Raw genomic sequence first — 21,878 nt, 5'->3', positions numbered from 1 at the left:
CTCCTGGGCCGAGCTTATGGCTTCAGAACTCATGCTGCTGAGTTGGTGGCAAGAGGCCCGCTTCAGTGGGAGGAGCTGAGGACCCCTGACAGACCCACGGGGATGAGGCAGGTGCTTGGGGCAAAGTCAGCAGGAGGCAACTCAGGGAGCCTGGGAGGATGGCAGAGTGCTGGGGTAAGAGGGGGACTGGAAGAGGAATTAGGGGTTGCCAATGGTCTGCATGGTAGGGGCTGATCAGAGTGGGAACCTGTCACTGGTCTGAACATCATCATCATGACTCTAATACAGCCCAACCAGGCAGCCAAGGTGGAGCACCAGCGTACAGTGACTGGGTACCAGGTAGAGCCCTAGGCAGGAGTCCACTTCCCAGTCTTGGAATCTGGGGTATGGGGTTGGCCCAGTAAGTAATACTGAGAGAGTCCGCCTTGTCACTAAAACCTGAGAAGATGGTCAGAGCCTCCTGGTGGGTTTGAGCCTAAGGACAGAGTTAAATGCTCCAGCTGTGGGCATAGAGCACTCTGAGGGAGACTCCCCAGGGGTGGGCACAAGGACCAGGCCGACCAGCAGACCACCCCCTAATACAACACTTGGAATAAGCAGGTGCTTCATAAATAGTTGTTGGGGTCTTCCCTGGTGGCTCAGATGGTAAAGCATCTGCCTGCAATGCGGGAGACCCGGGTTCGATCCCTGGGTTGGGAAGATGCCCTGGAGAAGGAAATGGCAACCCACTCCAGTACTCTTGCCTGGAAAATTCCATGGACCGAGGAGCCTGGTAGGCTACAGTCCATGGGGTCACAAGGAGTCGGACACGACTGAACGACTTCACTTTCACTTTCTCTGGTGGGCTCAGCGGCCTGCCAATGCAGGGGACACGGATTACTCATCCGGGAAGATCCCATGTGCTGTGGATTAACAAAGCCCATGCACCACAACTGCTGAGCCTGTGCTCTAGAGCCCGGGAGCCCTAGAGCCTGTGCTCCGCAACAAGAGAAGCCACCGCAATATTGTAAAGTAATTAGCCTCCAATTAAATAAATTTATATTAAAAAAAAAGGCATGTTTCCAGTGTCAAAAAAAAAAAAAAGAATGGGAAGCCCAAGCACCGAAACTAGAGAGTAACCTCCGCTCACTGCTACCAGAGAAAAGCCCGCAGAGCAGCAAAGACCCAGCACAGTCATAAATAAATATATTAATTAAACAGCTGTTTAATTATAACCCCAAACTTAACTCTGAAGCACAGCTGTTCCAAGGAACCAACCTCCGTGGCTCTATTTGATTGGGTCATCAAAAAGGTTCAGTTTGATAGCATCCCCTTTTCAAACTGTCCTGGAAAAAGCAGTGCCATTTTACCTGACACACTTGAGCTCCGAGTCTGGCTGTGTTTCTCCTGGGCTGACAGTGCCCCGGGCCTTCCTCAGGCCAGCTGCGGGACAGCATGGCGGAGGGGAGTTACGTGGACACCTGTGGCAGCTGAAGTCACACTGAGCCCAGGCAGCCCACGAGCCACAGCCTGACAGAGGCAGCCAGACTCCACCGCCATTTTAAGAGTCAAAATGTTTTAGGGCTGAAAAAATATTTCCTGGGCCCCAAGGAGTTCACTGTCTGAGGGGCGGCACCGAGGCCATGGCTGAAAAGTCCAGCCTGGGCAGGGCGTCCAGAAACCTGCCTCTGCCCGTCGAGGCCTCATGGGCCTCCAGGGTCCTAATTTCTGGAAGCCTCCACCACTGCGATGTGCAGCGTCTCACACTGGAGAAAAACGTAGCAAGTACTACGCAGAAATACAGTCCTGACAATACTGCTAGTAATCATGTGAGCTGACAGATATCAAATATTTTTGGCCTGCCAAGCCCCACGTATTATCTTCTTAAGTCCTCACAGCAACGTTATGACCTAGGTCTCCTGGTGTTATGAGAAATAGGGTTCATAGCAGAGAAATAGGGTTAACAGACCAAGGAGTCAAAAGGGAAGGCAGTAAAAAGAATCAGAGGGACTTTGCATACTGCTGCTGCTAAGTCACTTCAGTCGTGTCCGACTCTGTGCGACCCCCATAGACGGCAGTCCATCAGGCTCCCCCGTCCCTGGGATTCTCCAGGCAAGAACACTGGAGTGGGTTGCCACTGCATACTGCCGTGAAAGGTAAAAACTCAATTCTATTAGTCTGCTCATTTCCTTGATGTGGAACCATAGGGCACTATAGGTAGCTAGCTGGCATATCCCCATATTCTTTTATTTTTTCTTCCTTTTCTTCCTAACCAGTGATATTTTTACCTTGAAAAGACACATACACACACACACACACAATCAGGCCTTAGTATACACATGAAGATTACTGAACCACCTCACGTGTCTCACCCTATTAATGGGAGGTTTGTCCCGCTAGCCACTCTCCCTACATTCAGCACACCATGAGTCAAATCCACGTATCTAAGACACAGTGAGAAAGGAACAAAGCCCTGACTTGAAATATCTTATTTCATCCAGGCAGGATTTCTTCTGCAAAGGTCTCGTGCTTTGGTGTCACGGAGAAGCCAAACTTTTTCCTTCTTCCAATTTAGTCTTTCGCTTTTCTCCTCTCTCATTCAATCTTTGCATACCTTTCTGTCTTTGTGTTTATGCAAAGATATGCATGCACATGCCTAGACTATGTATCTCTCAGAGGCCCCTGGTGTAGGGAAAATCACAGTGCAGTAAGAGAGAATTATTACAGGTCTTTATAAGCCATGTAACCTGGGCTGAAAAGAGGCAAAAAACAGCTTAGTAAAGTGGTTGTAAAGCACCTCACCTACCATGTGCTTAGTCGCTCTGCTGTGTCCCACTCTTTGCAACCCCATGGACTGAAGCTAGCCAGGTTCCTCTGTCCATGGGATTTCACAGGCAAGAATAATGGAGTGGGTTGCCATTTCCTTCTCCAGGGGATCTCCAGGGATCGAACCCATGTCTCCTGTGTCTGCTACAATGCAGGCGATTCTTTACCTGCTGAGCCATCAGGAAAACCCACCTAACCTACTATAGACACTCTGTATATGGTAGACATCATTATTACATCAACTGCATAACATCAAAGCAAGATACAATGTAATCTGCTAGGAAAAGAAGTATGAGATTTGCCTCTGATACCAGCACTAAAAGTACATTTCATTTGGCCTAAAATGTTATATATACCCCATTTGAAAACTAGTTGGTCCACAAAGGGTTACTCAAATCTGCCTATTGGGGGTTGAAGAAATGTGGTCATGCTCATCTAAAGCTGATCAATGGTCATCTCCATCATAATGTCCCTTGTCATGGCTTTCAATTAATGCTGAATTCAATGATCTATGTCCATAGAAAGAGCAGGATCACAGATAATCCAAAAGAGCAAATAAGTGTCTAAATCATTCATTTGATTTATTTTTCATAACAGCTACTTTACTGTATTACTTAGATCTTGGCTAATGTCAGCATTCTTTAAGAATGTATATTAGTTGATGGTGAGAAAAAACTCATAACTTCTCTCGCCCAGATAGAAAGTTGAATACTGTTGCATAACATTTTCAAGGTATGTCACTGGTGGTGATTTACCACTCTGTATTGTACAGCACATTGTTGTAATTATATCATAAAAATTCCATTTAAATTTTGAAATACTTCCTATGGGGCTTCCCTGGTGATTCAGTGGTTAAGAGTCCCCCTTGCAATGCAGGGGACATTGGTTTGATCCCTGGTTCAGGAAGATCCCACATACAGAGGAGCAACTAAGCCTGTGTGCCACAATGACTGAACCCAAGCTCTAGACCCCACACGCCATTACTACCGAAGCCCACACACCCTAGAGCCTGTGCTCCACAACAAGACAAGTCACTGCAATGAGAAGCCTGTGTGATGAAGCTAGAGTAGCCCCCATCTCTGCAACGAGAGAAAGCCCTCGCACAGCACAGAAGACCCAGCACAGCCATAAATAAATAAATAAATACTTTCTATGTACACACCAGGGGCTCCCCAGTGGCTCGGGGGTAAATGACCCACCTGTTATACAGGAGACATGGGTTCAATGCCTGGGTCAGGAAGATCCCCTGGAGAAGAAAATGGCAGCCCACTCCAGCATTCTGGCCTAGGAACTCCCATGGACAGGGGAGTCTGGTGGGCTGCAGTCCATGAGGTCTCAAAAGAGTCCACCATAACCTGGCAACTACACCACCACCACAACATGGACACTAGCACCACCAGTGAACTAATCTCCCTTGAACTAGCGCATTACGCTAGTGTGGACAGAGTGTTAAGGAAACCAGAGGGCGTATTTTTTTAATTTGATTTTTATTGGAGTATAGTTGATATACAATGCTGTGCTAGTTTTAGGTGTACAGCAAGGTGATTCAGTTATACATACACATATATCCACTCTTTTTTGGATTCTTTTCCCGTATGCATTGTTACAGAGTATTGAGGAGAGTTCCCGTGCTATACAGTGGGTCCTTGTTAGTTATCTATTTTGTATGGAGCGAGTGTGTATTTTTTTCAGAGACTAGACTAATTAGCATCTTTCTTTTGGTGGTCCTACTAAAGCCTGTGACAGGGAACCTGCATGACTCTGAACACTAAGGTGAAAAGTCATCAGGATTGCTGGGTAAATACCACAAAGCACATGTCCTGCAGATCAATGGCCCCTAAGAATCTTGTCTAACTGGTTTATACTATCACCATGTCACCAATGTCACCATTTATCACAAGAGACACTGTGAAACCCTCAATGCAATCTTAATTTATGTTCATTCAACCAAAATCATCAAGTGCCTACGAGGTGCAAAGGACTGGCTTCCTCATTGCTTTATCTATAGCAGCGGTTCTCAAAGGGTTGTATGGATCCCCGGGGTTCCTTTCACAGGTACACAAAGTTCTCCCCTTTCCAACTACATATCCCTGCAAAGCTGGACTTGAACTATAGACTGGAATGCAGAAGCAGATAAGAGAGTCCAGTTGTTTTCTATGAAATCAGACATTAAAGAGATTTGCAAAAAGTTAAACAATGCCACTCTTCTTACTAATTTTTTGGGGGGGTTTGAGTAATGCAGCTATTTTTCTTTAAAATGTTATTTACATTAATATGTGATGCATTTGTTATTGTTATTTTTCAATGAATTTAAAAAAATTTAAAAAATCTAAAAATTTTGTTTTAATTTCTAATAACAATTGATAGTTGTTAAAAATTAAAGAATTTTAGGACTCTCAATAATTTTTAAGAGTCTGAAGGAGTTCCAAGACCTAAAAAGTTTGAGGCCACTGTTCTATTATACATCTATATTATCTATGGACTATAGCCCACCAAGCTCTTCCAGTTCATGGAATTCTCCAGGCAAGAATACTGGAGTGGTATACTGGTAGCCATGCCCTTCTCCAGGGGACCTTCCTGACCCACGGATTGAACCCAGTTCTCCTGCATTGCAGGCAGATTTTTTTTATCATCTGAGCCACCAAGGAAGCCCTATACTGAAATCTTACAGCATCCCAATTCCCTTTGCCAACTTTGTCTTTATAGAACTCATCACTATCTAAAATTATCTCATGTTTGTTATTTACCTGTTTTCTCTATATGCCAGTCTTTTGCTTATTTGCTCACAGATACATTCCCTACACATGTTTCCCAGACCCCTTTACCCAAGATCATGGGGGTCCCGGTGGCCCCGGCAGGGGACTGGAGGAGGACACAGGAGCCCACATTTCTCCCGAGTTCTCCTCGGCCTCCAGCAGTGGGGCATACTCTCATTGGTTCCAGTTCTACAGAAAGGGCAATGCTCCCAGCTCGTGCTGAGCAGCCTTGGCTCCCAGGTGCTAGCCATCCCCTCTCCTTGCTTGTTCTGTCCAATCCTAGGGTGTAGGAGCTTACAGTTCTTGTGATTACCTGAGTGCTTCACCACCCCAGTTTGACATTTCAACTCTCCCCACACTTTAGGGAAAGAAATTTATCTCAGTTTCTTCATTTGAGAATAGGGATAAGGATAATGTCAACTGGGGCTGCTTGGAGAATAGAGGGGAAAAAAAAATACACACAGGGAATTCCCTGGTGGTCCAATGGTTAGGACTCAGGGGTTTCACTGCACGAGCCTGAGGTGCAATCATTGGTCGGGAAACTAAGATCTCCCAAGTCATGCGTGGAGGCCAAAAGGAAAAAAAAAAAACAACAACATAAAGAACCTCGCATGCTGTTGAGCCCAGAACAGGTAATAAATGTCAACTAATATCATTATTTCTGTACTTTAAACTTTGGAATTAGTACCTGACAAAAAAATGGAATCTACTGATTTCAGCAATGTATTCATGTCTGGATTATTTAACCAGTATTCTAATGGATGTGGAAAATTACTCTTTTTCCAAGATAACTATTGTAATTATATCACGATCAATAGCTTTTCTCAATTTTTATTTCCGTTGGAAAAGAAACGTACATCAAATACTGCAGGAGAAATTCTCTTATATAATCAAGCATTACAAACTACAATAAATCACTGGTCTTTCCTTTTTATACCACCATGAAAAGAAATAAAGCCCAGATGTATTCAGCACTTAGTTCTCTACCAGGAACTCACTAAGAGCCTTATATGCAGTTTGACACTGAATTCTCATAAGCTTATGAAGTGGGTATAATTATTAATATTAATACCCCTTAATACCCCTACTTTCCAGATGAGGAGACAGGCTCAGAGATGGTCAGGGCTTGCCAAAGTCACAAAGCCCATGAGAGGAACAGATTTGAACCTGGACTGATGATGAAACATTACTGTTTTTGGAAAACAAAATAAAGCCATCATAACACAACCCATGTGTTATGACAACTAGTGCTCACAGATAGTTTCCTAGGGGACTTAGTACATATCCTTAACATACTTGCTCACAATTCAAAGACACAGAAAGACAGATGCCCTCAGTTCAGTTCAGTCGCTCAGTTGTGTCTGACTCTTTGCGACCCCATGAATTGCAGCACACCAGGCCTCCCTGTCCATCACCAACTCCTGGAGTTCACCCAAACCCATGTCCATTGAGTCGATGATGCCATCCAACCAATCTCATCCTCTGTCGTCCCCTTCTCCTCCTGCCCTCAATCTTTCCCAGCATCAGGGTCTTTTCAAATGAGTCAGGTCTTCGCATCAGGTGGCCACAATTTTAGAGTTTCAGCTTCACCATCAGTCCTTCCAATGAACACCCAGGATGCTCTCATTTAGGATGGACTGGTTGGATCTCCTTGCAGTCCAAGGGACTCTCAAGAGTCTTCTCCAATACCACAGGCTTTTCCTTCCCCATTTTGGGATGGTGAAATGAAGGCTGAATCAGGTAAATCCCCAGTATTGAACAGGTTTCTTCACTCCACTCCTGGAGGCCAGAGTAGGATTCCCTGGCTGGGCTAGGCAACCAAGTGATGTTGAAGGAAATTACCCACAAGTAATTCTTGGTGGTTCTCAGATGCTGAGCTTCCATTGCGGTGCCACACAGGCATTAGGGCTCCTCACTTCAGCTAGCCCAAAAGCCAGACAGGAGGCAGCTACCTTAGGCTGAATCCCAGGCATAGACAACAAAATGAACACTTGACTTGACTACTGGCTAGAGCTGCTCCCTTAATTCATCACTGCCCTTGAGTCCTGGTATCCTGGGCCAGACAATGTAGAAACACTGAAAACCTATTGCTTAATTTGAAGAACGTTTCCTTTTCCTGAGAGAGAACTAAAAACTCCAGTTTGTCTCTCCATGAAGACAAACATTTTAACTTCCAAAGGATCAATTAGACACATATCTAAGGATGTATTCACACACTAAAAGGATTCTTTGCCAAGCTTTCTTAAAATGCTAAATGCTTTCTGAGAAATGAAAATATCAGCCAAGTGACAAAAATTCAACTGCCTCGCAATTTTCAGGAATTTTCTATCCTGTAATATGAACTCTATGGCATGAGTCAATTTACACTTCAGTTCAGTTCAGTTCAGTCGCTCAGTCGTGTCCGACTCTGCAACACCATGAATCACAGCACGCCAGACCTCCCTGTCCATCATAATAGCAATTAGTTCACCATGTGTCTACTTCAAGCAGACACATGTAGCTTTACTTCCTGTAAAGCTGGGTGCAGTGGCAGGAAGCAGAAACAAGAAGGTAGGGTTGGCTTTGTGAGGCCTCACATGCTATTCACGTGAACATCTTCTCAAGTTCCTCTGGGGCACAACCTGGTCTGGCTATCAATGCCAAGCTAAACATCCCACAGATGCTTACCTTTTCTTCCAAAGGACCCATAAGATACAGCAGAAGATGAGGAAAATGTGGGATCAACTCCACAGCCAAATGAGAGAGTTACTGATTCATTTTACCTTCTCTCTTTTCCTATCTGAATTCACCTGAGAAGTCTGATTCTTCACACTGATACTGTGTGATATTGAGATAACACTGAAAGCCTGCCCAGTCGACGTCTCTACACTGTGCTAAATGTTTTACATGTAGCATGTCATTTAATAATCTCAACAGTCAAATGAAGTAGACACTTTTATATGCAATTATGAGGAAACAAGCTCAGAGAGTGAAATTTTTCTAATAAAAGTTGATAAGTGGGATTAAAACTCAGGTCTAACAGAGACTAATGCTTTTGTTCCTTTTTGCCACCACCCCCACCTTCCCAAACTGGCTCATCTTCCCAGAGCATCCAGTTTACCAGAAGACTTAAGAAAAAGACATGACTTATGAGAAGGAAAACAAGGAAAGAATTAGCCTTTAGAATATAAATTTAGCATGAGTTTTTAAAAATGAAACACCAGAAAGTTCTTATATGCAGACACCTGAATAGACACCGCTGCTGCTGCTAAGTCACTTCAGTTGTGTCCGACTCTGTGCGACCCCATAGACGGCAGCCCACCAGGCTCCCCCGTCCCTGGGATTCTCCAGGCAAGAACACTGGAGTGGGTTGCCATTTCCTTCTCCAATGCATGAAAGTGAAAAGTGAAAGTGAAGTCGCTCAGTCGTGTCCGACTCTGTGACCCCATGGACTGCAGCCTACCAGGCTCCTCCGTCCATGGGATTTTCCAGGCAAGAGTACTGGAGTGGGGTGCCATCGCCTTCTCCTTCTTCTCTCTATTATGTGATAGACACTACATGTCCTGAAACCTACTAAGGTCTTTTGAAGGAAATGCTTGAGACTCACTCTCCACATATGAGATCTAGGGCTGGACAGTAACTCAGGCTCCCTTCAAAATGACACTGAATAAGGATACCTTCTTCATCTAGAGGGGAGGCAGAGACCTGTGAGGGGGGCACAGAGAGAAAGACTCTGGTGTCAGGGCCCTGCTGATAGGTAGGTATGGCTCAGATACACAAAAACCTGTGCTCATTAACACTCATCTGGCTCATCAGTGGTAATCCAGTAAGCTATGGGGATCTCGTCCTCACTTCACGCAGCTTATACAACTGCTCCTTCCAATTCTATCTTTGTTCTGGGTTAGAGTTCTGGTTAGCTGGTTTTTTCCCATCCCATTGCATCTCCAGATACATTTCCCCATCCCTTAGGCTTGGTGCTGGGACTTCCCTGGTGGTCCAGTGCCCAAGACTCCGTGCTCCCAATGCAGGGGACCTGGGTTCAATCCCTGGTTGGATCCCTGGATGTTAGATCCCACATACCGCAACTACGAGTTTGCATGCTACAACTAAAGATCCTGCATGCCACAACGAAGACACAGTGCAGCCAAATAAATAAATTTAAATTAAAAAAAAAACAAAACAGCTTGGGGCTGAGTTGGTCTGTGTCTCCAAGCAGCACTGACCTCCGCAAGTCAGTCTTCACTAAGGAGGGATGCCATGTCTACAACCACAAACTCGGAAAAGCAGCAGGTTACTGTTGTTGTTTAGGCGCTAAATCGTGGTCCACTCCTTTGTGACCCCATGGACTGTAGCCCTCCAGGCTGCTTCTGTCCATGAGATTTCCCAGGCAAGAATACTGACGTGGGTTGCCATTTCCTTTTCTAGGGGATATTCCCAACCCAGGGATTGGACCCGGTGGCAGGCAGATTCTTTACCACTGAGTCACTAGGAAGCCCCTAAAAACAGCAGATACCGCCACCCCAATTGCAGCCTTTATTTTTCATCTTTGTTTTCCACTAAGTATCACATAGCCCGGAGCCCTTCCCAGCTGATGCTGAGATGTAATGACTTGTCACTTGAGATATCGCTCATTAAAATTACACAGCACGGGTAAGGGAAAACTCAGTGCAGCTGGGGACAGCAGGTAATTAGCATTAACTTACAGGGCAACCACTAGGCCCTCTGGGCTCCTCTCTCTACTCCTTTCCCCCGCGCTGCTTCTTAGCACACTGGTGGTCCTCACCATTTTCCAGAGGTATCTCTTGGGGTTTGTTGAGTGGGGGTGGTTATTTACCATTGTTCTCAAGAACTCAGCCACAGAGTCACTGCCGTGACATGGAGTCCACTTGCCGTAACAAGTGGGAGCAGGGAACTGGGTCCATCCACAAAAGACCATCCATTCGCCCACAGCCAGTGGGGGTGAGGAAGAGTGGATTCAGCTGTCTCTGCGTGGTTTCCATGAACAGATGACTGGATGACTGAATGAATACATGACTGAATAAAATAGGGGAGGTCAAAATCTAGAGAAGGCCAGTTCTCACCAGGAGTAGAACTTTAAGAGTTACCATGAGCAAGGAACAAGTATGATCTGCATCGGATGCAGGGCCCTTTCTGTTTTCACATCCTTCCCTGTAAATGTGGACTTACATCAGGACCCTTCCTAGAGAGGATTTAACATGTGATGCCTCAGGGAGGGCTAAAACAAGAGTGATGCTGTTCCTGGGGTGAGAACACCACCGACACGAGATGTTGGATTATCTGAGAGCATGGGCTATAGAGCTGAGCTGCTTTGGGTTTGAATCCTAGGTCTGTCCATTCGACCCTGGGCAAGTGATTTAATCTTTTTCATCTGTGACATGGACCTCATGCTACCTGCCTTATGGGGTCATTTTACAGATTAAATGACATGATGCAGGTAAAGTGTTCAGAAAATTGCAGCTTGGTTATGACGCATTCCCAGTGAGTAAATTCTTAGGGCACCAAAGAGTTTGTGTGTGTCAGTCGCTCAGTTGTGCCCGACTCTTTGCGACCCCATGGACTATAGCCCGCCAGGCTCCTCTGTTCATGGAATTCTCCAGGCAAGAATCCTGGAGTGGACTGCCATTTCCTTCTCCAGGGGATCTTCCCAACCCAGTGACTGAACCCGGGTCTCCTGCATTGCAGGCAGATTCTTTACCATCTGAGTCACCAGGGGTGCCTTGCCAAATAGTTTTTCAGATCCCAAAGGCAAAACATGTTTCCAGAGCCTTAGGAACAACTTTCCAGTTCACAAGTCTAGCTTGGAGGCTCCACTCCTGGTGCTGAAAACCCTTTTCCCTTCCTCTTGAGAGATCAAACCCAGGCAGCTCACCCAACACTGATTTTAGCAAATGGCTTGTCCCAGACGTGACTAGTTGGCTATCTCCCCCCTTTCCCAGCTAACCTACACCCAGTCTCTGCTGAAGTCTGCTGGGTTGAAATGAGCATGGGCAGGTTCTGTACTCAGTCCTTTTTCTTTTTTATTTTTTTGGCCGCACTGGGTCTTTGTTGCTGCACACAGGCTTCTATGCAGCGAGCCGGGGCTACTCTCTAGCTGAGGTGTTCTGGTGGCTTCTCTTGTTGCTGAGCACAGACTCTTAGGTGCACCGGCTTCAGGAGTTGCAGTGCGTGGGTTCTGCTGCCCTTCAGCACGTGGGATCCTCCTGGACCAGGGATCGAACCCATGTCCTCTACATTGGCAGGCAGATTCTCAACCACTGGACCTCCAAGAAGTCCCCAGTACTCAGTCTTTTAAAAACCAAGAGAGATGATCCTTCCCAGTAGCTTTCTCTCTAAAGAGGTAAGTGCTCATCCCTAACAACAGGAGTTGGTCTGACTCCTAAAGAAACGTTGAAATTTCCCAAAGTCCTTGAGGATATTTATGAGCCCCCCCTCCCCACCCCAATATCGGGCTTCCCTGGTGGCTCAGACGGTAAAGAATCTGCCTGCAATGCCAGAGACCTGGGTTCGATTCCTGGGTCGGGAAGATCCCCTGGGGAAGGGAATAGCTACCCACTCCATTATTCTCGCCTGGATAATTCCAAGGACAGAGAAGCCTGGCGGCTACAGTCCCATAGGGTCACAAAGAGTTGGATACCACCGAGCAACTAACACTTTCACTTCACTTTCACATGACCCCCACATCACAGAGCAATCCAAGAAAAAGGACAGCTAATTAAAAAAAAAATCATGTTGAGTCTCTTACAGTGCATTTTGCTTTTATCTGGGGCTAAGATCACTTGATCAGAAATCATCAAGTGGGCTCCAAGAGTTTTGGTTGACAGTTATGTAGAAATGTATGCAGAGAGAGACAGGCAGCTGACATACATTTGTTTTTTAGCACCTCTTACGTGAAGAGTCGGACACGGGACAGGACTGAGCGACTTCACTTTCACTTTTCACTTTCATGCATTGGAGAAGGAAATGGCAAGCCACTCCAGTGTTCTTGCCTGGAGAATCCCAGGGACAGGGGAGCCTAGTGGGGGCTGCCGTCTGTGGGGTCGCACAGAGTCGGACACGACTGAAGCGACTTAGCAGCAGCCGCAGCATGAGGGCCTAGGTGGCGCTAGTGGTGAAGAACCTGCCCGCTAATGTAGGAGACGTAAAAGATGAGGGTTCGATCCCTGGGTTGGGAAGATCTTCTGGAGGAGGGCATGGCAACCCACTCCAGTATCTTGCCTGGAGAATGCCTATGGACAGAGGAGCCTGGAGGGCTACAGTCCACAGGGTCCACACAGTCGGATGCAACTGAAGTGACTTAGCACTTAGCACGGGGGCTTATGGCTCTGGGGTGGGTGTTTTCACTCACACTGCTTCATTCTTTGCAACAGCCCTGTGAAATGGGAATCTTCACACAGAGGGATGTAAGCTCAGAGGTTACGTGTTTACCAATAACATACAGCGCACGGTGTTTCCTATAGCCCCTGTAGCGTTTTATAACGGCAGAGCTGGTCTCCGTCTACAAGCCCGGTGCTAGTCCTGCCACACTGTAAGTATATTTTGATGACATATACGCTGTCTTACCAGCATTATCTAGATTTATATCAAAATTTAAAAACCACGAGGGAGACAATAGAAAATAAAAGTTAAAATTTAAAGGCTAGTTCTAAACTCAGTTCCCCAACATCCCATGTTTGAAAAGTTCATCCCTATGGATATTTTTATAGCCTTATGTTTCCTGCCACAATATTTTCAAAGAGGATGAGACTCAGCTGTAGTCTCATGAGAGAGGTTGCCAGAGGGAGGCAGCCAGTTCCACAATGCACTTGTCCACTGAGCAAAGTACTCATTTTGGAAGAATGTGCAGATTAATTTGGAGCAACTTGACATTCTAGGCATTATGGAAACTGCTCAAGGACATGAGCTGTCTGCTTCGCTCCTTCTTGGAGCCTAAAATAGGACCCGCTTCTGAACAGGCATTCCACAAACATTTACTGAGTGAGTGAAGGGCCAAAGGCTGTACCAGGCAGTCATGGCCCACAAAGCACCTTCCGAAGGCTGTCACCCTCCGTGCAGTCTTGTGACATGGGAACAGATACAGTGTCTGACATACTGCTCAGGCATTTTAGGGGTGATTTTTGAAAGCGGGGGCAAACAAAAACAAAATAAAACAGAAACAAACAAACGAAAAAACCAGAATCATTTCTTTAAAACTTATACCCAAAATCAGGTTTTCTGAAAAATTTTTCCCTCCTAGGTAGCCTCCTAAAACCATGATTGAGAAGTCTTTCACCATGTGAAGGAAATCTGCAGAATAACGATTGATGCTATAATATAAATGGTAATGGGTGACAAGAGCAGAGATTTTTGGCCAGACACTCTTGAGCTCAAACCCTAACTTCTAAATGACTGATTAACTGTACAACCTTAGGAAAGCCCCTGGGCTTGTTTCAATGTCAGCTTCCTCATTGGTAAAATGGCATATTTAATTCATTCAGTTATTATAAGAATTAAGAAAGATTAATGTGCCAGGTCTAGTGCTTGATGCTTAGGAAACTCAATATATGCATGTTCCCTCCCTTTCCTTGCTCTTTCCTTCTCTGACACCCATTTATTCTAAAACTGTAAAGGTAGGTGAGATTATGTCATTATTTTTTAAATGTTCTTATTCCTCCTGCTCAAAGACATTTTAAAAACATGAGTTGGAGTAGCGCTAAGTTTTCAACCCCCTTTTTTTCTAAGTGTCAGATCTGAGATTTTAGTCCCATTATATAACAGAAAAACAGGGAAGCTGGGGGCTAGAACAGAAAAATTATTGTGATTAGCCAGGCAATGGAATTTAAAAAGTGGGTGGCTGTGGCTTTCTATTTTTCTTTCATTACCTCTAAAAGCAGTTAAAAAAGAGATACAATCAAAGAGGAGGTGGCCCTTGCTTCTGAAATTACTGCTGTTTTAGGAGCTTTTGCAGGAACATCTGTTGGCTTTTTAACAAAGGAGACTGGGGAGGATCAAGCGAGTGGAGGAAGGAGACTCTGGTTCACAAGGGAGCCACATCTGTTTGGTATTCTCCCAACCGAGAAGGCTTGACTTCTGAAATAGCCCGGGTATCCTAGTTAAATCAAGATACAGAAACAGATGAGAGTTTTTCTTTCAGCGGTAGAGATCAACAGCTGTTTATATCCTTTAATACCTAACTGAGGCTGAAGCCTTCACATCTGTCTGTATTTTTCCGGTTCTGGTTCCTCGAATCACAGTGGGGAGGAGGGAAAGTTTGAACTCCTCCCAATTCCCAGACAAGAAGACAAGAAATATGCCCAGGATTCAAAGCCATAATGCTAAGCAGAACTCCCAAATTTCTCATCCACCCAGGGTCTGCTGTTGGCTGGAAATTCCTCTTTCACTTTATCCTGACAGCCACCTTGATCATTTTCATGATAATGACTCATGGCAGCACCAAGATCAAAAAGAAGGAAAGTAGGCTAGAATCAGGGGGAGGAAGAAGCAGAGGAAATGAATTCTCATAGAGAAAGTGGCTCTAAAATGACAAGTTTTTGCAAAGACAGCAACAGTGTTATCGGAGGGCAAACAGCAGAGGTGAGCAGGATACTAAAGAAGACCATCAGGGTGATGGTGGATGGTGGTGGTTTTTACTAACCCCTATCATTTTAACCCTCTTCATGGATCACAACCTTGTCTTGTGGCAAAGGGGCTTGTATAATGTAATAAAGCTATAAGCCATGCCATGCAGGGCCACCCAAGATGGACAGGTCATGGTAGAGAGTTCTGACAAAATGTGGTCCACTGGAAGAGAGAATGGCAAACCATGCCAGTATTCTTGTGGCAAGAACCCCATGAACGGTTCGAAAAGGCAGAAAAATATCACATCAGAAGATGAGCCTCCCCAGTCAGAAGGTGTCCAATATGCTACCGGGGAAGAGGGAAGGGCAATTCATAATACTAATAGCTCCAGAAAGGATGAAGCAGCAGGGCCAAAGCAGAAATCCCAGATGCGAAGAGCCAACTTATTGGGAAAGACCCTGGTGCTGGGAAAGATTAAGGGCAGGAGAAAGGGGTGACAGAGGATGAGATGGTTGGATGGCATTATCAACTCAATGAACAGGAATTTGAGCGAACTCAGGGAGATACTTAAAGACAGAGGAGCCTGGTGTGCTGCAGTCTATGGCATTGCAAAGAGTCAGACACAACTTAGCGACTGAACAACAAATGTTTTAATCTTGCAAAAGTTAAACAGAGAAAATTAAACCCCATGGAAGGCAAGGTGCAGGAAATATGCAGGAATGGTGATAATGGGTTTCAGAGACATTTGCTTACTCTGATCACCAGCACCATACCATACACATGCTGGAACTTTATAAGGATTATATTTCTATCCATCTATCCATCCAACAACTTGTAAAGCACCAGGACTGGACTTGGTGCTCAAATAGTCAACTGAATAAGACATATTCCATAACTTTAAGGGGGTTACATTCTGAAAGATGACAGTCTTCACAGAGGAGATGGTATAAAGGATGCACGAGAATTCACTAGACACAGATGTTAGGGGATTTCAAAGGAGAGAATGACATGGATAAAACCAGAGAGATAAGAAACAAACGATTCCTGGGGAAGGGACCAAAAGTATTCTGGGTGGTTACAATAAACAAGAAGAGTGGGAGGAGCTTACTAAAAGTACAGATACTTAGGCCTTACCTAAGAGATTCTGATTTAGTCGTTGAGGGAGAAAACCAAGGAATTTACATTTTGAAATGAAGACCCAAGTAATTCTGATACATACAAAAGTTTGCCAACTCTAATGTATACAGATGAACATTTCTCGAAAGATGCTAACAGTATTCCATTAAGAAGGTACCAGGTTCAAATTAGGATACACTGAAAGTGAAAGTGTTAGTCGCTCAGTGGTATCCAACTCTTTGCAACCCCACGGACTGTAGTCCGCCAGGCTCCTCTATCCATGGAATTCTCCAGGCAAGAATCCTGGAGTGGGTAGCCATTACCTTCTCCAGGGGATTTTCCTGACCCAGGGATCAAACCCACATGTCCTGCATTAGCAGGCAGATTCTTTTACTATCTGAGCCACCAGGGAAGCCCCTACATACTACCATATTCTTTTCTTGGAGATTTGAGTTCAGTTCAGTCACTCAGTCGTGTCCAACTTTTTACAACCCCATGGACCACGGCACACCAGGCCTCCCTGTCCATCACCAACTCCTGGAATTTAATCAAACCCATGTCCATTGAGTCGGTGATGCCATCCAACCATCTCATCCTCTGTCATCCCCTTCTCCTCCTGCCTTCAATCTTTCCCAGCATCAGGGTCTTTTCAAATGAGTCAGTTCTTCGCATCAGGTGATCAAAGTATTGGAGTTTCAGCTTCAGCATCAGTCCTTCCAATGAATATTCAGGACTGATTTCCTTTAGGATTGACTGGTTTGATTTCTTTACAGTCCAAGGGACTCTCAAGAGTCTTCTCCAACACCACAGTTCAAAACCATCAATTCTTCAGCTCTCAGCTTTCTTTATAATCCACCTCTCACATTCATACATGCTGCTGCTAAGCCGCGTCAGTCATGTCCGACTCTGTGCGACCCCATACATGGCAGCCTACCAGGCTCCTCTGTCCATGGGATTTTCCAGGCGAGAGTACTGGAGTGGGTCGCCAGTGCCTTCTAAACACGACCACTGGAAAAACCATAGCCTTGACTAGATGGACCTTTGTTGGCAAAGTAATGTCTCTGCTTTTTAATATGCTGTCTAGGTTGGTCATAACTTTCCTTCCAAGGAGTAAGCATCTTTTAATTTCATGGCTGCAGTTACCCTCTGCAGTGATTTTGGAGCCCCCAAAACTAAAGTCTGTCACTGTTTCCACTGTTTCCTCATCTATTTGCCATGAAGTGATGGGACCAGATGCCATGATCTTAGTTTTCTGAATGTTGAGCTTTAAGCCAACTTTTTCACTCTCCTCTTTCACTTTCATCAAGAGGCTCTTTAGTTCTTCACTTTCTGTCATAAGGGTGACGTCAGTTGCCTATCTGAGGTTATTGATACTTCTCCCAGCAAACTTGATTCCAGCTTGTGCTTCACCCAGCCCAGCATTTCTCATGATGTACTCTGCATATAAGTTAAATATGCAGGGTAACAATATACAGCCTTGACGTACTCCTTTTCCTATTTGGAACCAGTCTGTTGTTCCATGTCCAGTTCGTTGCTTACTGACCTGCATACAGATTTCTCAAGAGATTTCTTGGAGATTTAATGCACATTAATATAAAGTCCTTCAGTAAAGAAATCAGTTTCACTCAACATTTCCCAAACTTATTTTTCCATGGGGGAAAAAAAAGACAAAACATACACACCTATTAAGATCTCTCAGAACACTTTCATACTGTGAAGTCCATATTGGGAAGAGCTGAAACAGTGGATTCTGATCAAGTGAGCATGCCCCAAGCACAGTGAATGGCTAAGGAAACCATTTAGAAAAAGAAAGCAAAGTCAATTACTCTGAGAGATCCAGCAGCATCCACTGATTTCCTCCAAAGTCTAAAATCACCTATGATGTCCTATTTTCCAAGGAGATCACCAGAAGCTTCCTCGCCCTTAAGTAACACACCAGGCTCCATGATGTTATTTCTGGTCAGCAACTTTGTGTGGTAACCACAGCTGCCAGAAAGAACAGAAGTGCCCAGAGTTCAAAGCATCAAAGAACAGAAACAGAAGGGGGAGGACAACGAGGAGGGATCCTTGCCCAGATTTATTTATCTTTATTGCTATCACATGTTCTGCACAGAGCCTTGGCAGTGGCTTGTAATGCTTTCGGAAAAGACAAATTCCTCCCAGCTCCAAAAGAAGCCTCCAACAGTCAATGAAAATGCAAGACGTGAGCCAAGGAAATTTCTACTCCTCCAAGGCACCAGTTATACAGATAGGGGAGTTTCTCAAACCCGCCTTCTTCCTCCTATGCTGGTGAGTCAACCAAGGGGGACTGTGTTATCATGTACCCCACCTCCTGCTCTACAAGAGCCAGCAGAGAGAAAGTGCAAGAGGAAATCAGGCAAGGCAAGGCAACAAGAGGAATCTGAGCAAATTGGTTTGTGTGCTGAATATTTCAAGATGGACATACTACTCTAGCCAAGTTATATATGTTTTATTTTTATATAAGCAATTACTTCCATACACCCCACTTCAAGTTCCCATATGCCACATGGGGACACATGCTCCATATAAAGGTGATTTCAGCAATGTGTTTTAAATGCTTTTTTTTTTTTTTTAACACCCCAACCTTCTCAGATCTTTTCAATAATATTTTGCAGCAGCATAAGTATTTTTTAAATCATTCTACAAATAGTTTCTCAGTGCCTAAAATGTTCCAGGGGACCATACTGGGCATTAGAGGTACAACAAGGCAAGAAGGAGAGTGTTCATCTCTATTGACCCAAAGGCCCTAAAACTGAATTGTAAATTCATCCTGCCAGGCAGGCAGACCCAATGATCAGCAGCATAAAGAAATAAAAGACATGGAAAAGGTCTGGTCCTTGCCCTTGAAGAGTTTCATGGCTTTTAGTACAAAGCAGATGAAAGCATTTACATTCCAAGTGTCTGGGTTGGTCTAGTCACTCCACAATGGTCCAGAGTTAATAAAACAGCCAGGAATTAATACCTATCATCAGGGAAGAAGAGAATGCCAGGATCTTGTTTCTCCAAAATGCCAACTACCTGTTTGTTCAACTCCCAAACAAATCCATGGATTTTCACATTGGGATTTCTCATCCTGAGAGATGACTACCAATCATTGCACTAGAGTTAGCGTAACTAACCAATTAATTAGCTCCAAATTAAAAATTTCACTAGGAACTCTGGGTGGGTTTGGAGTCTAATCCTAAGGAAGTCAATAAGATCAAATTTAACTTTTCATCAAGCCAGTGTTCCCCACAACTGAGGACCACAGAATAATTATAGGTGGTCCACACATGATTCTTTTTCCATAAGGTCCTTAGATATGGAAAAAGAAACTGCAGATACGTGAATCATGGGACTTAGGCAAACAGTGACATGGATGCTATCCAGTATTCAAAGGCAGGCCGCTTCAGAAGAAGCCTCTGCCAACTTTCCAGGCTTGGGTGGGATGTGACAAAATAACCAGGCAGCTGGTCACGGACTTACCCACACACGTTGGAAAGATGTCTTCATTGTTGATCTGGACCTCGATCCAATCCATGAGAAGGTTCATGTACTGGGGGGCCGGCAGGGCAGTCGGCTTCTTGTACTTGAGGTCATCCTGCCACCGGTATTCGTATTTGGGGCCCCCTGACATCACAGGGCAGGTCCGTTCGGTGCAGAACTCACAGATGGTGCCGTAGATGAGGTTGATGCGATTGAAGAAGTCCACCACGTGCACGGCCACCCAGTCATTCTGGTCCTCCCCACTGGGCAGCTGAACGGCTGCCTTCAGGTCCACGCCCGAGTTGAGGGAGGCCTGAGCCCGTTTGTGGAGTTCGAACCTCTGCGTGCCAGGTTCAAATTTCCTCTTTGGCCGGAAGGTCTTGTCCTTGTTGAACACCTGCTTCAAGGCTATGGACATGGTCTGCTCCTTCTCCTCCTTCCTTTGGCAGGAAATAAAAAGGCAACTGGGACTTTTCAGTGAGAGATCGCAACCCAACAGGGGTTTCCACTGCCAGCCCTCTGGCCCCAGTCTTGTGGTCTGCAGCTCTCAATCTCTTTTAGATAGCCCTTTCCATCTTCCTCTTGAATGATTTCCAGGGGAACTTCATGTTTCTTCCTAAAGGTAGGAGAGGAAAAGGGTCTCATTAGTGTTCCATTTGTATTTAAGAAATGACAAAGGCTTAGACCCGATTTCCAGTTTGCTTCTGACTGTGCCCACTTACATCCAGGTATAATAATGTAGAAGTTAAGCCAAACCCTTGAGAATCTGTATTGATGATCAAATCATATAACCCAAGGTGAAAAGGTATCACACCCTTTTTCTTTACGGGCTTAGTCAAATCTCTGACAACTTTTCGCTAAGTGGTCAGAGTTTCAATGGGCCGCTCCAAGGTGTTAAGGATGAACATGATAGTCAATAACATCCCCATATGCTTCTTTTTAGAGTATCTGTCCCAACCTTCACTACCCTTGAGTAAGCATGAGGACACGACCCCCACTCTCTCAGACACACCTGATTGGAGCAAATTTCCCTGGAAACTTGGAATCAGGATCCAGCCTTTGTATTATCCCTGAGAAGTGATGAAAACGGGTCTGCTTGACACTATTTACAAGAGCCAAGGCAGGAGAACAAAAGGCTGGTTCCAAATCTGGAAAAGAGTATGTCAAGTCTGTATATTGTCACCCTGTATATTTAACTTAAATGCAGAGTACATCATGTGAAATGCTGGGCTGGATGAAGCACAAGCTGGAATCAAGATTGCCAGGAGAAATATCAATAACCTCAGGTACCCAGATAACACCACCCTTATGGCAGAAAGCAAAGAAGAACTAAGAGCCTCTTGATGAAAGTGAAAGTGAAGAGTGAAAAAGCTGGCTTAAAACTCAACATTCAGAAAACGAAGATCATGGCATCTGGTCCCATCACTTCATGGCAAATAGATGGGGAAACAATGAGAGACTTTATTTTCCTGGGCTCCAAAATCACTGCCGATGGTGACTGCAGCCATGAAATTAAAAGACACTTGCTCCTTGGAAGAAAAGCTATGACCAACCTAGACAGCATATTAAAAAGCAGAGACATTACTTTACCAACAAAGGTCCATCTAGTCAAAGCTATGGTTTTCCCAGTAGTCATGTATGGATGTGAGAGTTGGACCATAAACAAAGCTGAGTGCTGAAGAATTGATGTTTTTGAACTGCGATGTTGGAAAAGACTCTTGAGAGTCCCTTGGACTGCAAGGAGATCCAACCAGTCCATCCTAAAGGAAATCAGTCCTGAATATTCATTGGAAGGACTGATGCTGAAATTGAAACTCCAATATTTGGCCACCTAACACAAAGAACTGAATCATTGGAAAAGACCCTGATGCTGGGAAAGATTGAAGGCAGGAGGAGAAGGGGATGACAGAAGATGAGACGGTTGGATGGCATCATCGACTCGATGGGCATGAGTTTGAGCAAGCGCCAGGAGTTGGTGATGGACAGGGAAGCCTGGTGTGCTGCCGTCCATGGGGTCGCAAAGAATTGGACATGACTGAGCAACTGAACTGAACTGAAGACCTAAGACATGGAAACAATATAACTGTTCATTGACAGATGAATAGATAAAGAAGATGTAATTATATATATATATATACAATGGAATATTACTCAGCCATA

The 21,878-nt window shown here is 44.9% G+C and overlaps 1 protein-coding gene across 7 annotated transcripts in view; it reads right to left on the bottom strand.

Annotated features, from left to right (window-relative positions):
• MOB3B (MOB kinase activator 3B) overlaps window positions 1–21,878 on the bottom strand; it is a 241,459-nt gene that overhangs the window by 146,027 nt on the left and 73,554 nt on the right. For all 7 annotated transcript variants that reach the window (XM_055577853.1, XM_055577850.1, XM_055577849.1 and 4 more), the window contains one exon: window positions 19,719–20,334. In XM_055577853.1, the coding sequence (XP_055433828.1) occupies window positions 19,719–20,136 (418 nt within the window). In that variant the 5' untranslated portion in view covers window positions 20,137–20,334. The remainder of the gene's footprint in view (window positions 1–19,718; window positions 20,335–21,878) is intronic.

This window comes from Bubalus kerabau, chromosome 4 (assembly GCF_029407905.1).
Source record: "Bubalus kerabau isolate K-KA32 ecotype Philippines breed swamp buffalo chromosome 4, PCC_UOA_SB_1v2, whole genome shotgun sequence".
NCBI classification, from domain to species: Eukaryota; Metazoa; Chordata; class Mammalia; order Artiodactyla; family Bovidae; genus Bubalus; species Bubalus kerabau.
Note: the sequence above shows the minus strand (reverse complement) of the source record. Positions and strands in the feature narration are given on the sequence as shown.